General features: G+C 35.0%; 1 protein-coding gene across 2 annotated transcripts in view; it reads right to left on the reverse strand.

The window, feature by feature from the left end:
- Nucleotides 1–16,525, reverse strand: part of LOC136032650 (glutamine synthetase-like) — a 45,768-nt gene that overhangs the window by 5,381 nt on the left and 23,862 nt on the right. For both annotated transcript variants that reach the window (XM_065712932.1, XM_065712933.1), the window contains exons 4-6: nucleotides 9,103–9,248; nucleotides 6,163–6,303; nucleotides 1,057–1,244 (exon numbers count right to left, since the gene is read on the reverse strand). In XM_065712932.1, the coding sequence (XP_065569004.1) occupies nucleotides 1,057–1,244; nucleotides 6,163–6,303; nucleotides 9,103–9,248 (475 nt within the window). The remainder of the gene's footprint in view (nucleotides 1–1,056; nucleotides 1,245–6,162; nucleotides 6,304–9,102; nucleotides 9,249–16,525) is intronic.

Consider the following 16,525-nt stretch of genomic DNA (forward strand, 5'->3'; position numbering starts at 1 on the left):
TTATATATATATATATATATATATATATATATATATATATATATATTTACTGTTATTTGTATTACTTGCTGTTATTTACTTCAACTTTTTCAGTTTACCCTTTAAGTAGATCTAATTTTGACCTTATGAGCACAGCCTAAAAGTCTCGTACGTTTGTTTCAGAAATGGGACATATCACAGCACCACAGGCGGACGGTAGCCAGCGGATTGAACTATTGATATTGCCTAATAGCGTATCAAAACGCAGCAAAGGTATAATCCGTCATTACGCACGCGTGAAGAAGGAACCAGGAAGAAATGCGCTACACCTTTTGAGTCCTACAACTGTTCAATAGAGAACATAGAAATGTGCATAACTGCATATGTATTAATGTATATCAACGCTGTGCTTATGAGCCATTAACAAGGTCAAGAATTTTTGGGGAGTGGGCAGCAGTTCCAAAGAACCGAAAATGCCTAGATTGCCCTGATTTTTTGCGAAATACAATTTACAGGGATTTACAGGAACAATCCGGCAAATCTCGAAAATTTCGACAGGGGTGCAGGGACCAAAAGGCCTTTACGCCCTCTGGAGACGATTAACTCCTTCCTCTTCTACACATCCATGCTAATAATGATAACACGACCATATCGGTTATAAAATCTTGTTATTATAACTGGCAAATGTGTTGGGCTTATTATGACTTTTTACCTCCTGTCACAGGCCACCTCTTTCATAATGGCACAAAAATCGCAAATATTCAGCCACATATATCGTTTTTATCCAAATTCTCTCTGCTTACCTTATTTTCTCCTTTCCCATTACACTCAATAGTACCCAAATTTCATCTAAATGAAAAACCTTGTCGTTACACCATCTTACATAGCAATACACTAAAGATTACACGAAGTTATTCATTCTAATTTTTTAAGTTTACGTATGACCTGAAAATGTACCAAAATTTATCCATGTCCGAATTAAACGTGACTGAGGTTAAGGTTGAAAAATCAACATGCTTAAATTAGACTTTACTTCTAACTTTACACTACTTATAAATGCTTGAAAACAAAACTTACAAAATTCCATTATCTTCTCTCATAGCTTTGGTTGAAAAATTAGTATGAAGCCCTGATCCATTCCAGTGACCAACCATTGGTTTGGGGTCAAGAGATACATTTATTCCGAAATCTTCAGCAACACGATGCAGAATATACCTGGATACCCAGAGATCATCAGCCATAGTGATCCCTTCACATGGACCTACCTTAAAAGATAAAAAAAATATTTATCAAATTGTACTATTACAGTATAAATTTTGTCACGTCAGTAAAGCTCGAGTTTGATTATACCATCTGCTGCTAAAGACGTCGTCCCATATGCAGTGGCGGTTCTTTATTTTCTTGCGCCAGGGTAAAAACTTGATAAGCACCCCCCTGCCTCCCAGTTAATTTTCAGGCCAAATCTTAACAAAATTTTCATTTGTGAAAAAATATTTTCAAATTATTGATAAATCAATGATTTATGTTTTAATAATTTTTTAGTTTATTATCTAAAATTTTCAATTATTTAATTATTCTTATTTAATGATTTTTTTATTTTGTTAGTTTATTTTCTTTTGATTAATTAATAATTTATTAATTATTTAAATTTATTAATGCACCCTCAAGTTTATTTCAATAAAAATAAAATTACAAAAATTACAAAATGATTATAACCAATAGATTTATTATTTGAAATTTTGCGTCCAAAAATTTCTGCACCCGGTGTAAATGCCAACTCTGTCCCTCCCCTAAGACAGCCTCTTCCCATATGCCTCTTCTGTTAAAAATTGAACTACAATAAAAAAAATCAAATATTGAATCATTCCAAAAACATTTAAATTTTATTGCAGGTCTTCGGACACATTCTGCAGGGCTACACGCACATTGGCCTAAATTTGATTGTGCTGCTAATGTGGTGGCAGAGAGTTGCCAGGCTTACTAACCAGTACACCAATCACAGCCCAAAGTAGTTATTTGTGTTCAAACACTATGGTATTAGAAAAAAAAGGAGTAATCCTAAATAGATACACAAAACATGAAATAAAAAAATTTAATAAAATCATTGTAAAATCGTCAGTAATCAAAGATATACGTTAATGAGAACATTTGGAGGAATTAAAACCCAAAATAAATTAAATAATTGTAATGATGGAATATTAAACGATATGTATTTTAGACAGAATTTTTTGTATTGCAACATTTAAAAGAGATCCATATGAAGTTTCCAGAAAAAAAAACCTTATGAAAAGTTCTTTCTTATCAAGCAATTTATTTTAAGTGTTTCAAAGGACACCTATTTTCGTAGCTATTTTTTATAACACAGTTTCATTCAAAAGTAAAGAGAAGTGATTATTAAGCAATCGACAAGTTTATGTAACTAGAGATATCCCCCCGCGAGGCCTCATCGTGTAGAACGGACGGTGATAGAAATCGGGGAGAGGGCTCATTCGATTGCAAATTAAAATTTATATTGGAAGGATCAGAACAACTCTTCATATTTAGGATAGACCAGAATATGATCTTAAACCGGAGAGACATTATATATACTAAAACAAATTCAAATGGAAGTAAAACCAATTTTCAAACTTAAAACGAATATAAATTATCCATATGATAAATTAGGTGGATCGCCATCCCCCAAGCCCTCTCTTGATCATATTTATAAAAAAGAATACGGTGTACTTTGGGGTGGAGGGAAGGGGGTAAGAGGGTGGCAGCCAAATTCAGAAACAGGATAATTTATTTTCGTTTCATATTTTGACGAGACGCTTTACTTTTATTTCAGAAAAAAACACTGCGGAAAGAACTTAAGAGGATCGACGACCATTCAACCCCGCCATGCACTTGAGTAATTTAAACTTTCTATCTATCGCCGTCAATCGATTGACTCGAGGGTAATACAGTCTCCTAGACATTCAATCTTACTTGAGCCTATCCATTGAAGGAACCTTTTGATCAAAATGATTGACAGTCAACCTTGACGCTGTAATTCCTAAAAATCATTTAGAACAAAGCGAATCGAACATTTTTTTTTGGGGGGGGGGGGTTCAAATCCCCAATGATAACCCGTATTCCACATTGAGGTATAATTGCCTCTTCCAATGACGTATCCATTATTTTTGTTAGGGAGAGAGGGTATTTTTTCAGGGGGAGTGGCTTTACACAAAATAACTTTTAAATCATTAAAAATTTATGTTTATGCATTTTTTTTATGATTTTATGAGCTGGACAAAAATTGGGAGGGGGTTCAAACCCAGGAACCCCCTGGGTACGGCCTTGAACTCTTCTCCCCCTCCCCCCTCCCCGCTGAAAGAAAATCTGCAACCATGAGGTTGAAAAGCACATCTACTGTTTAAAACTTTATCTAGAAGAATTTGTTTGTGCACAACTCACTCATCAGGTTTTTTTGTCTTGTAAAATCCGCCTTTGTTTAATTTCAATGCTAGGCTTGAATAATTATAGATCTCAATATGAAAATTTTCTTTTCCTTTTTTTCTCGTATGTGACTTTCTTTTCCTGCTCATTTTAGCGAGATTATCCATAAATTAAAGTCATTTTATTTCTCAAGGTACCCATTGATTTCTCAAGGTACCCATTTAGAGGTACGTCGACTCCGGCTGAGCTTACAGAATCACGCCACTGATTCATATGCAGGGGAAATAGAGCCCTAGGACACCCCTCCTCCCTCAATGCTGAAATTATTTCAGCAATTCCCATTCCCCCTTTCATCCCTATATAATTCACCTACTTTCTGTGTTTCTTTGAGTTCCTACCCCCCCCCAAAAAAAAAATGCTGCTTAGTTACCTGCTTCGTATTTCCCTCCTCTTCCCCCTCCTATTTGTGGGGTCTACGGTTACATAGTTTGTTGATTAGAACGGGGCCTTATGTTTCATGTTAAGCACAATGTAGAAAAACAACACGAACCAGTTTGTTTGTTGTTGTTGTTGGTTACGCAATTTTACTAATTGCGCAAAAGCTTTGTGACCAATATTTTCGTATGCTATGCAGTTTCAAGTTATGCAGTTTTCAATTTCAAGTTTAACGCAGTGGCCGAATTGCGCCACATTTTTTTTATGCTACCGTTCTGAATTTCTCAGCCCATAAGTTTCGAGAAATTAAGACTCATATAGATCGAGATATATTGATGCCCAATTAATATGCTTCTTTTAGTTTTCCTTGATTCAATATTAAAAAAAAACCTCATATCTATGCCAAATTAACCTCGTCCTAATTTGACTAATCTTAAACCAACTGGCTGTGTAATGACCAGAGCAAAGGGTATTTACACAATGCGACCGCAGTAATTCAAAAGATGCTATGTTTACAAGCCATTTATTTTAAAGGAGAGCAAGAAAACCCAAAATATGTATTTTTGTCATTACTTCCGTATTAGCCAGCACACATTCGAGAAGTGAAGTTAGGTTAATCCTAGATATACCAAACTATGATGAAAATATAATAGTTTAGTTTATATAATAATATAATGTAGGCTATATATTTGCAAATTTGGGGTGAGGTAAAGTAACCTAACGCCCCCCACCCCCAATGTGCAAATATATAGTCCAAATTTACAAGTCCAATGCATTCTGTCACTGGTCATTTGTCTTTGTGGCGGGAAATTAACAAATTGACTCAGTCACCTACTTTCACTACAATAAAACAATAGACACAGGATCCGTAATAAAAGTATACATCTTGGTTACATAATTCTAGAGCATACATCTTCTCTAAAATTATAAAAAAATCTTTTTTCTAATGATAAAAAAAATCAACCGAAAGTAAGGAGCAACATTAAAACTTAAAATAAACAGAAATTATTCCATATATGAGGGGGCTGCCCCTTCCACAATCCTTACTCTTTACGCTAAAGTTCTTTATACATACGTCTCAGTGAAATTTGACGGTCCTTGTGTTTAAGCAGTATTTCACAAAGAATTACGACGAAAAAACAGACTTTAAATAAGAAACTAAGAAGAAGAAGACTAAATATATTATCAGCAGAAAAAACAACAAAAATCAACAGACAAATATAATGCACTGATCACCACAAAGGCTCCATAGCCTGTAAAGGAGGGGGAAATACAAATACTATTCAAACACGATCTCGTGGGCAGTACATAAGAAAGAAAAATAATAAAAGAGAGAGAGCGGCAGAGGGAGAGATAGGGAGGGAGGGATAGAGAGGGAGCGAGAGACATCTAAACTGTTTCATGAAACATCTGAAATTGTATTGTAGTCATTTTATTGTAGTGAAAATAGGTGACAGTATCCAAGCCGTAGTCACCGTGGCTATTGTTTGTAGTAAAAATCTGCCATTTAGGAAATAGTGATTCTGAAGTAATCCGGTTGAGACTGAAGTTCACAAAGAACTACATAAATGCCAAATGTTCAGTAATTAATCCATGTGAAACCAATCTCAAGAGCCTGTAGAAGTTATTCCCATTGAAAAGCCAGATCCAGGCTATTTTCAAGGAAAGGGAGTGTCAGCATCCCCTCAATTTTTATCTTAATATCCTATATTTCATTTCCAATACCCTACATCCTAATATCCATTTGTATTATGAATTTGATCCTAAAGTTATTGCAATCCCATCTAGACGATTTGAGAGTCAGCTAGAATTTTTGAAATCTAGCCGACTTTCACGTTTGTTGATGTATAACGTTCTATTTGAAAGCACAAATGAATTTCATTTCAACTAAATGATGAAGAGATAGAAAATAGGTAAATAAAGATTTCATCAAAGAATATGGGTAACTTAAAAGACAGGGAACTGTCACTAGTGTCGGCAAATACCAGCAATGATGCATTTGGCAACACTCGTCATTTTTTTTTTTCATGGCAACACTGTTATTTTTTCAGTCTAATAATAACTGTAGTTAACTTAATTTGTTTGGATGGTAAGGTTAGTGTAATAATGAGTGTTTGATCTTAGTTCCTGATAGAAAACGATTGCAAACCCTGAAAAATGCAAAATGTAACCAAACGCTAGGTGGCGTTGATGTTTTGTAAGTTACCCATACTGTTTGTCATCCGTAGTCAAGCATAACCACATATAGTGTTGATCGCAGATTGTGTTGTGTATTGGGTATAGCAGGACAACACAGAACTATAGAAATAGTATAGTAGAATTATAAAGTACCTGGTATTCCCATTGGCTGGGCATAACTTCAGCATTTGTTCCACAAATTTGAATACCAGCAAACAGGCAAGCACGATAATGGGCCTCCACGATATCTCTGCCAAAGACCTTATTTGCACCAACACCACAATAATATGGACCCTTAGAATAAAATATAATATCAGTTTGCCTATATGTAATCAATCACGGACTCGAAATTTTCTTCGAGCAGGGAGATGGATAGGGCCGAAACAACCCCGAAAGTAGATTAAATACCCGTTTACCAGAAACTACTTTCTTTAAACCGTACTTCCGGCACACCGAGTTTCACAAAAACTCTGGCAATTTTTCGGACTAAAGACGAATTTTGTAAATCCGCATCCGTTATTCCGCAATGTATGCAAGAAGACGTGCTCACGTTAACAGCTAACGGTTTATTATTGATTGTATTGAAAAATTGACTATTTCTGTTAGATTTCGTAAGACTTTTCAAAATTTTTGAAAAATTTTTGAAAATTCAAAATTTTCACCCGTTTCATCGGGTATTAGGGGTTCCACAGCTGCAAATAGATTGAAACCCATTTCCTATAAGATAAGGTAAGGGTAACTGCGATTTTTCCGTGTCTTGCCAGCGATTTTGAAAGTATTTCCGGAAAGTAAATGCGTACAAGTCATCGTTTCTTCGCAAATTAAATGCGTAACTGGAATTGCGTTTTTCTTTAAGTTGCTTCATGTGGAATCTGAGGGTGACACTTAATCAAGATCAAGTAGCAAATCAAAGAAAAAAAAATGGGAAAATACTGAGATACCTAGCAGTACTATAATATCCACTAAAATGACAAAATTAATAAAAATCCCAATCCCACACCTAAAAGACTAATATCCACTAAAGTGACAAAATTATAGCCTCCAAGGTTTTTGACAAATTAGACTACAACGTTTGTAATACTTGACAAATAATTTAGCACGCTTTTCCCACTGAATCGCAGCATCAGCCAAAATCCATCCGGGTCATTTTTTTTTTTTTTTACCTATGCTGCCATATAACATCGCTAATGACCGCAGATGGCAACGCTGCCAATCCTGCATTGGGTATTATACTCGTAGCCGCAATCCAGAGTCAATATATGACAAAAACTAAAGACCTTTCATGTCATTTACAAAATATCGAACCCGAGAATTCGGTATTGGTATCATGTTACACTGGTTTTTAGTCCTTTCCTTGGTTTGCTAAGAAACTATAGAACTTCCAATAATTGTGCAGGCATCAATGAATGGAAAAAACAAATTAGCTTTCATCCTCTACAAACGTGCTTTATGTCGTCCTTGGCGTTCGTGAAAAACTCAAGAAGTTGTTAGAAAGCGTTATATCAACGTAATTCGTTAAATTAGGTATTTTTCCGAGACCACACTGTCTTTCTATAACGAACAAATGAACGTTCAAATGGGGATCAGTCCATTTATTAGACAATGAAAAAAGATACAAAAGTCTGGATGTTTCGATCACATGCACAGCAATCATCATCAGCAGAAATACTACAGAATACGTCACCAGCAGTAATTCTGTTGATTACTATGGTTAGACATGGGATCGAAACATCCAGACTTTTGTATCTTTTTTTACTGTCTAATAAATGGACTTATCCCCATCTGAACGTTTATTTATTAAAAAGCGTTAGATCGTTTGAAACGATTGACCCTTTTATTACAGACCTTGACTTGTTTGACTTGTTTAATTACTTTGACCATTACTCTGGCGGATGTATTTACTTATGTTGCTTTGGTTTTGACGCTAATACAAAGATGATTAATTGATTTGTATTCTAAATGAATCAATTATCCAACCCATTATATCAGTAGCTAACAAGTATCTCCCTAAATTTGCTTTCAATTTTTATAACATCGCATAATAATTAAAATGCTCACATTTTCTAGGCAAGAACAATCACTAGGTTAAAAGCTACGAGGGGCCTCTAGACCTGCACCGCTAACAAATTTGGTAATCTTTACGATACCGTTTCTGTATATTAAGCCCCCTTTTTCTGCTCCCTAGACGAGTAAGCACCGCACCATCTTCCTCACAACCATTTCCTGTATAAATACCCAATGAGTCATTAATCTCAATTGTTGATATGTTGGCCAAAAGAAGTACAGTGGGAAATCCCAGTGAGATTTGTTACAACAGTTAAAAAAAAAAGTGCCCATTTGTGCAAAAACTACGGCTACGAAATTGTTTGAAAACGAAGTCCCAAGGACCTCAAACCAAAAATAACCTTAAATAATAAAAAAAAGCTTTATTCTACCTGAAAACGGCAATTTTTTTAGACTTTTCTCTGGTGGTTTCAAGGTTATGAATTTTTCTTGGGTAGTATCCCATTTTCGTCAGTGTTGTCAACTAATAAAATAAGTTTGACAACGCTTTTTGTCCAAAAAAATGGGAACATCAACAGTCTGTTGATTCTCAAAGACAAATACACCTTCAAAGAAAATCTGCACCTCCTTAACTTGTCTGATGTCACATATTTTGAATTTTTTGCGTATTTTTCACCCATATTTCTTTTTTTCTGTTTTCTATTTTTTATTGGCACCCAATGCTACCGAAATCTGCTTAGCTGCATATGAAGGTCTCCTTCAGTAAAATTAATATCAATTTTCCACTTAACCAATTTTAACAATCAGATTGAATTTTCGCTGTCCTTGGTACTTTTTAAGATTCCGCAGGAAGTCGAGCTTCAAATACGCCAATCACCTGGTATTCCGGGCCTGGAACCCAGCCAAATATTAAATTGATACGATCTATTCATAATTTCATGCGTTTCATTTTTGTGTTCTGACGAATTTATCCTGTCCCTCACTTCCTACAGTCAAAACCATCTTCAGCTAGTATACTACCTTACCTAACTTCACTACCCAACTTCAGCTAGAGCAGTTTATTTCAATTTAGCAAAAGTTTATATTTACTTGAGGGCCAGGGAAGCCATTCTTGGGCCAGCCAAAAGGATGGTTGTCCATATCTAAGAGTGTATATTCCTGTTCAATACCAAACCATGGATGTTGATCTGCAGCCTTCTGCATTGCTTCAAGGCAAGTCTTTCTATGGTTCGTCTCTGAAATAAATGGATTTTAGAGAAAAAACAAAATAAAATTAATTGCTTTACCAAAAGAATTGTACATTTAAAATAGCTGGATCTTCGACGATCCAACAAGAGAATATAGGGATAAAAATTGCTAATGTCACTGACAGTTAGCGTCCGAGGACTTGATTAAGAAAGCTGAAAGTCAAAATGAAAATTGGATAATTGATATTGTTATTGTGTTATAATATAAAATTAAAGCTGAAATTTCTCCGTAGTCGATAATTCTGAAGTTTGCACGAAGTAGGGCCTAGTTTACCACTAAAAGCAACTCCTTGAAGTCCCAAACCGCCTAAGGCCAGCACAGCTCCGTGCGCTCCTCCTTCATCCCAATCTAAACAAAACCTTCCCCTTTAGACCCCCAAAGAAGTTTCCATTGCCCTCAAACCTTTCCTTAAGACATTCTCCCATCTCATTCGGGGAAAAAGTTTATTTGACCTCAAGCTGGTAGGCCTACTGGTGGAAGAACCTTACTTTCTTTACCCTTCTCTACTTTTTAAAGCACCATAAAAGACAAGTTAAAAGCTAAAAAAAAAAAGGTTTGAATTGCTGATTCTGAATACCTTGCTAAAACACCAAATCTTGTTTTTTGAAAATTCCGCCTATGTTACCCGCAAAAATAGCTTAGGGAAAAACTATTTTAAATTGTTCTAGAAAAGAGTGAGAAATATACGATATATGAGGGCAACCCACAGGGGAGATGAGAGGGTAGTCTCCTCCTCTCTGTTAGGAGACAAAATACATACAAAAAAGCATAAATACTGTAACATTGGAAAAAAGTTGCGTTTCTCTTGCAAAATGATGACGTTTCTCAAAAATTACCCTCATCCCTTTGAAAAAATCCAAAAGTTAAATCATCCCCCCCCCGATTTTCCTTAATGAAATTGTCTGAAACCACCTTTGAGTGCCTATTAGACTTTGAGAAGTGAGCGCGCATTTGAAAGGTGCAACAATATTTACTTTTTTTTTGTTCTTTGAATAAAAAAAATGAATAGTTACTAGATTGCTTTTCATTGAGTTTGCAGTGATATATCAAATTGCAGGATTGTCTAATCCAACCAGGTTGGATTGGACGATATGTCCAATATAAATAAAGGTTGTCCAAAGTTTATTTGAGCTCAAGCTGGTAGGCCTACTGGTGAAAGAACCTTACTTTCTTTACTACTTTACTACTTTACTATTTTACTACTTTACTCTTCTTTACTTTTTAAAGCACCATGAAATACAAGTTAGTAGTAGTCTAAATTAGGCTAAAAAAAAAAAGAAAAATTGCGAAACGCTATAGACGAAGGTATTTTCTTTTCGACAAATGCACTTGTTCCCAGTCTTTGTTCCTCCCTTAAATAAGGACATGATTCCCAAGTCCCAATGTTTTCTAACATAATGTTCTAGCTTCACAGAAGCATAAATATTGCCTAACAAAAAAAAGTTCACCAACAATTCGTGGGAATAAATGATTTGTCGCGAAAATCGAAAATGGGAACCAGAATTGAAACAGCATTTTAAGTAACATGCAGAATAACTCGTAAAATCTCGACACCTCACGGGTATTGATCTGAAGCCCTCTATATTGGTTCAAAGCAGTTCCTGAAATGTGTATGATTTACTTTTAAATTTATTTAATCTATTTCAAATGTAATGTTGTCATATATATATATATATATATATATATATATATATATATATATATATATATATATATATATATATAAAAATATATATATATTACTTGGTTGTTCTACATTTGTTTTTTCATAGGCATATATTTTGGGGGCGATACCTAGCACAGGGATACCATAGGGAATTCATGGTAGGCACGCCACTTGCCTGGGTAGGGAATTCAAAGAGCCGAAACCCTATAGGCAAGTGTGTATTCTCCTGATGAGCCCTTGTGTTGGATTGTTGCCTCCGAATTAGTTGTCTTTTTTATTGTTTTTAATATTTAGTAAATGATGACTTGTACTTACTTACGACACAACTGCCTATCCATGGATTATTCTTTATGGTTGATTGTGTATGGCTATGCTGTTTGACCTATGTGATTGGATGGATGAGTAGGGTAAAGGCCTCATTCAAGTACAGATCTATATTAATTACTAATGTAGAAAAACAGTCTTCCTTTTCTCCTTCTGTCTTCTTTTTATGCGTTTGTGCTGTTGATTTCTTTTTTCATTGTATATTGGTGATTTCTTTTTTCATTATATATATACAACTGTTTGGACATAAAAAGGACCCTAGACATAAAAAGGTTCAAAACAGCATTTAAAACATAAAATCAGGCATGCAAATAAATAAAAAAAAAAAAATCAAATCGGGGTATCTCAACACTTCGGAAATTTTAATTTGTAACCCTATATATTCCCTATGTATATTTTTAACCCTATATTATAGGTTAATTGGAGAAATCTGGGGAAGGTAAGCAGGAAGGGTGTGTCAAAGCACAGGATGGTTGGCCCCCAGCCCCCCATTGCACTTCCTGGCTGAAGGGCCATGGAACCGAGATCAGTACCGCCGGTTTGGACCTTAAGGCTCTAGTGCCGTCTTACTTACTTATTATAGGTTAATTGTAACCCTATATTCAGAGCAGTTCCTGAAATTCATTTCATTAAACTTTTAATTTATTTCACCAATTCAAGTTTATTGCTGGCATCGTTCTTCCGCAGATGGGCATAAATGTTGACAAACAAAAATTGTTGCCATCAATAAATACGAGTAAATAGTTCGCGGAAAATCAAAAAATAAAGCTATCGAGTGTTAAAAAAAAGCATTTAATATTTCATAAACAAGCAAATAAAACGAATCCAGAACTATAAAACACAGAAGATGTTTACAACTATTGATTAAATAATGAAACATGTCTTTTTTCTTCTTTGAATGTTTTTTATCTCGCACTCAAAGTCCACCAACAACTAACAACTTTAATAAAAACCATTAACACGTGTTTTTCAGTAGGAGTGTCAGAAGTAGACAAGGCCAAGAAATTAAAAAAAAATAAATCTACGGAATAAACACAGAATAGCCATGATAATATGAAGAAATTATGAATTAAGCTTGGTTAAATTTAATTCATTGGACTAGGAACGACGTTTTTCCGAACGATCGAAACGACTTATCTTGATGATTTTTAAAGGCTATGGATTCTTAAAACAATCAATATGACTTATTTAGGAGAAGACCCAATAAATGAAAATCAGATAATGTGGTAGCTATAGAAATTCATGTATTCTCACAGTGTTTTGCATTAGATCACTAGATAGCATAAACATCACTGGAGTGCCTCAAACCTGGGTAATTCGTGTGGATTATAACGCATCTCATAGATACAAATAAAATACAAAGCTCTTTTCAAGAAAAAAAGAAATCCAGTTCCATCGTCTTTCAACCTTTTCCCTTCCACGCTTCTCCTCAAACACAAACGTCAATTTCTACCTTATTTGATTTTATAGCGTTTTGCAGAAAGGCTCCTGTCTGCCTTCATTTTCTTTTTAAAAGGGCTTAAAAATTACTTAGAAACTGACCAAGGGTTGTTAACTTTCGAGCAAAGCCGTAGCCTGATCTGTGACCTCAAAAGTTTGGCCAGTTACTGGAAGTCCCATGGGATATAACCCATGTTAAAAGATAAGCTCCTTTATTTGCACCATTGTAATAAATTTTCTCTTTGATTGATATTTTGATAAAAACTAATATGGATTTTAAGGTTGGTGACCTAGCATTAGGAAGGTTTCCAGGTTAACCTCTGAGGCCAGTCGAAATAGTTGACATAAAAAGCAGAAACAGGGAACCAGTAGACTACCTGTAAAATATGTCAAATTTTTTTACTACGGCTGATAAGTCTAACCAAGGCCGTATCCAGGTGGTGGTTAGGAGGTTTGAACCCCTCCCCCCTCCCCGAAATGTTTGTCTGACTCGTAAAAACGCAACAAAAAAGAATATAAACAATTTGTTGATGCGTTTTTAAAAGTTGCTTGCAACTTATAAAAAAAAAGTTTTTTGAAAATTATAGGGAAAGGAATTTTTTTTGTTTTAATCTAGATAGTGGAAACTTTGTCGTCCCCCCCCCATTTTTCAATGAAAATACTGAAAAAAAAAGTATTTTCAATGAAAATCCCGAAAATAAGGTTATTTTTCAAAATCTACGTAAAAAAAATATGAGGGGGAAGGGGAACAAATACTCTCCTCACAACTGGAATAGCTGCGATTTAGCGATAAAAGAGTTACAATAATTGCAGATCGATTTTTCATTCATACTAAGATCCGGTTTTTAATTAGTGTTGATGGATGTTTCTTCTTTTTTCTTGGATATGTTTGTTCATTGTTAGTTTATTTTGTATTTGTCTTTTATTTTTTAAATACCCTTGGTTTATTCATGAAATAAAGCATATTACTTAGTTATATTTAGCTTAAAATAGGTAATTCAACTTTGAATGAAAAACCATCAAGTGCAATCTGTGGTAGCAGCGGGTGCTAAATTTAAAGTAGAAAATGGAGGTGAAAACCATTTAAAAAATGAGCCAAAAGCATATGGCACCTAACACCTTAAGAAGGTGCAGCTTCCCCTTGAAGGTGAGTTGTGTTTAGGAATCAACGGATTGACAACGTTTGAAATTCTACGGACAAAAAGTGTTGTCAAAGAACACTGACAAGAAGGTGGTAGTACCCTATACGCTTCATAATTTTGTAACAACATAAAGAAAATCTTAAAAGATTGCGGTTTTCAAGTATGACTAGCCGGAGGGTCCAATTATTTTGGTATTCTTGGTACTTTAAAGAAGCTGAAATCCTCAATTTCGACAAAAACTTGTCAGCAGCGCAAAGAAAATGGGAAATTTATGACAGTTGGATCTTAGGCCACTTAACATGGGAGAATAGGGGTAAAAACTAATATCACCAATAACAATGTAGCCCCTACCGAAATTACTATAAAAAGAAAAAGAAAATTTGAAAGCAATTTAGATAGTTCCCAAAATTAATTACTAAAACTAATCTATTAATTAATTATAAAACTATTTAATTAATTACTAATCTATAATATTACAGGATTAAACCTGAAATTTCTCTTAAAGGGATAACTAATAAGCATTTCATGTTTTGAAGAACAATTATAAGCGGAAACCTAATGGGCAAAAGAGGGACTTACGCAGGTAGGGGTTGTTACTGGCCCCCGGAAAAATACAAAAATATTCTGATTTTCTGGGCACTTCTCACTCAAATTATCTTATAATTTTTTTCATTGGACCCTCCCAGTTGCCCTAGATTAGTCTGAAAAAATATTGACAGGTTATTATAAATATCAATAATAATTTTTAGTAATAGTACTTTCCATAGTTATGCAGCCAGGGGTTCTGGGGATATTGTGCAGGGAATCCCCCGTTCGACACGAGCAACATTCATTATTGCAAGTTTTGCCTCGATTGTTTGGATTATAATCCCGGTAATGTTTTTGAAACAACCAATGCTGCTTAATTCGAGACCACACTGAAAAGACGAAAAATCCGATTTTATTTCTGGTTTCTAAATGTTTTTTTTTCCATTTTTATCCCTTTTTCTCCAGTAGGTAATTTTCTCCCTTTTTATTACCGTCTTATCTATGTTATTAACTGCGTGTAAATCTCTCTTTCACCTGCTATTCAGCAAATTCTCCAGGACTGGTGAAATTAACAATAAAAAAAGTGATAATTTAAAAAGAGATTCCATATGTATATAAAGAAAGAAGTGCTGAATAAAAAACAATAGACAAAGAAATAAGTGCAATAAACGGAGGGAAGCAAACAATCTTACTGGACATAAGCCCAAGACCGCATCCAGGATTTTCGTGAGGTTACGATTTTTTTCTGCGAAACCCAACAAAAATTGTTATATAAAAATTGTATAAAATTGGGTATAAGACTGTGACATAAAAATGGTGTACCCTGCCAAAAGAACTGAAGCTTTTTGTTCCTTGATAAATCCTTTTCACTTTCAATTCTTAATAACTTCAGCTGACTGAATAAGTTTTTTATGGGGTGAGTGAGAGTGGTAGTAAAATAAATTTGAGTGAGAGAAAAAGGAAAGGAAGAAGGAGAGGGAAAGCGCGAGAGAGAGAGGGAAAGCGCGCGAGAGAGAGATAGAGGGAAGGCGCGCGCGAGAGAGAGAGGGATAGCGAGAGAGAGAGGGGGGGGGTAAACACTCGGTTAAAAAGGAGTTTCCTATCTCTTTTTCTAGTAGTTATTTTTTCCTTTTTTATTACAGTCTCCTTTATATTATTAAGTGCATGTAAATCTCATTTTGACCTGCTATTCCCCCACCTTGCCCTGCTATTCGTTTTTCACCTGCTATTTCACCAGCAAATCCCCCAGGAATGTCTCTGCAGGCACAGCGAATTACGTTACAATTTATTTTTTGTTAATGAATATATCTGTACTATTTACCTGTCCTTGATAATACTGTTGCCATGGGATACTAATTTTTTTCATTTGGTCTCTTCGTTATTTATGTACTTTGGCAATCCTCAGAATTTCAATTTGGCTCATATACTTTCCAGTCGTTGACATCATAACTTATTGTAAAGCACTATTTTATGTTCTTGGGTGGTGAAAAATATTCTAAAATCAGTGCTTCCTCCCCATTGCTATTTGAATTTTCAACCATATACCTTCCTGAGTAAGGGGTCAGAGCCATACCCAGGTTTTTTTCGGGAGGGGGGGTGCAAAAAACTTTATAAACGCATCAGAAATTTGTTTATATTTATTTGTTACGTTTTTTACAAGTCGGACAAACATTTCTAGGGGTTCAAACCCCCTAACCCCTCCCTGGATACGGCCTTGAGTGGCGCTATCATAAAAGATATTAAGTGACCATTTACTTAATTTTTTCCTAGAGGGGTTCTCAGGATCAATTTTTTGGGGGAGAGAATTTCCAATTTCCCTTCTTCATTCGTAAAGCCATAAAATTAATCTACTTGCCCAGCTCGATCCCTTGTACAATGGTACGCAAAGTATGCTGATAAATTCGGTTTTTATAAGATCAAAAATTTGTGTATTTCGTTGCTTTGTACACTTCCTTACAATTATTAGCTTGTCGAATGTAAGCAATCAAAGTTTATTGAATTTAATAGTTGTAACCCATTCCCCCCCCCCCAAAAAAAAGGAAACCGTGTGCACGTGACCAATGTCACACGAATTGGTCAAGAGCATTGATGTCGTTTCGGGGGGACGGCAGTTGCCCCCCAATAATTTGGAGAGGATAATTACTATATAACCCATGCCCCTTGC

Source organism: Artemia franciscana, chromosome 11, assembly GCF_032884065.1.
Source record: "Artemia franciscana chromosome 11, ASM3288406v1, whole genome shotgun sequence".
Taxonomy (NCBI): Eukaryota; Metazoa; Arthropoda; class Branchiopoda; order Anostraca; family Artemiidae; genus Artemia; species Artemia franciscana.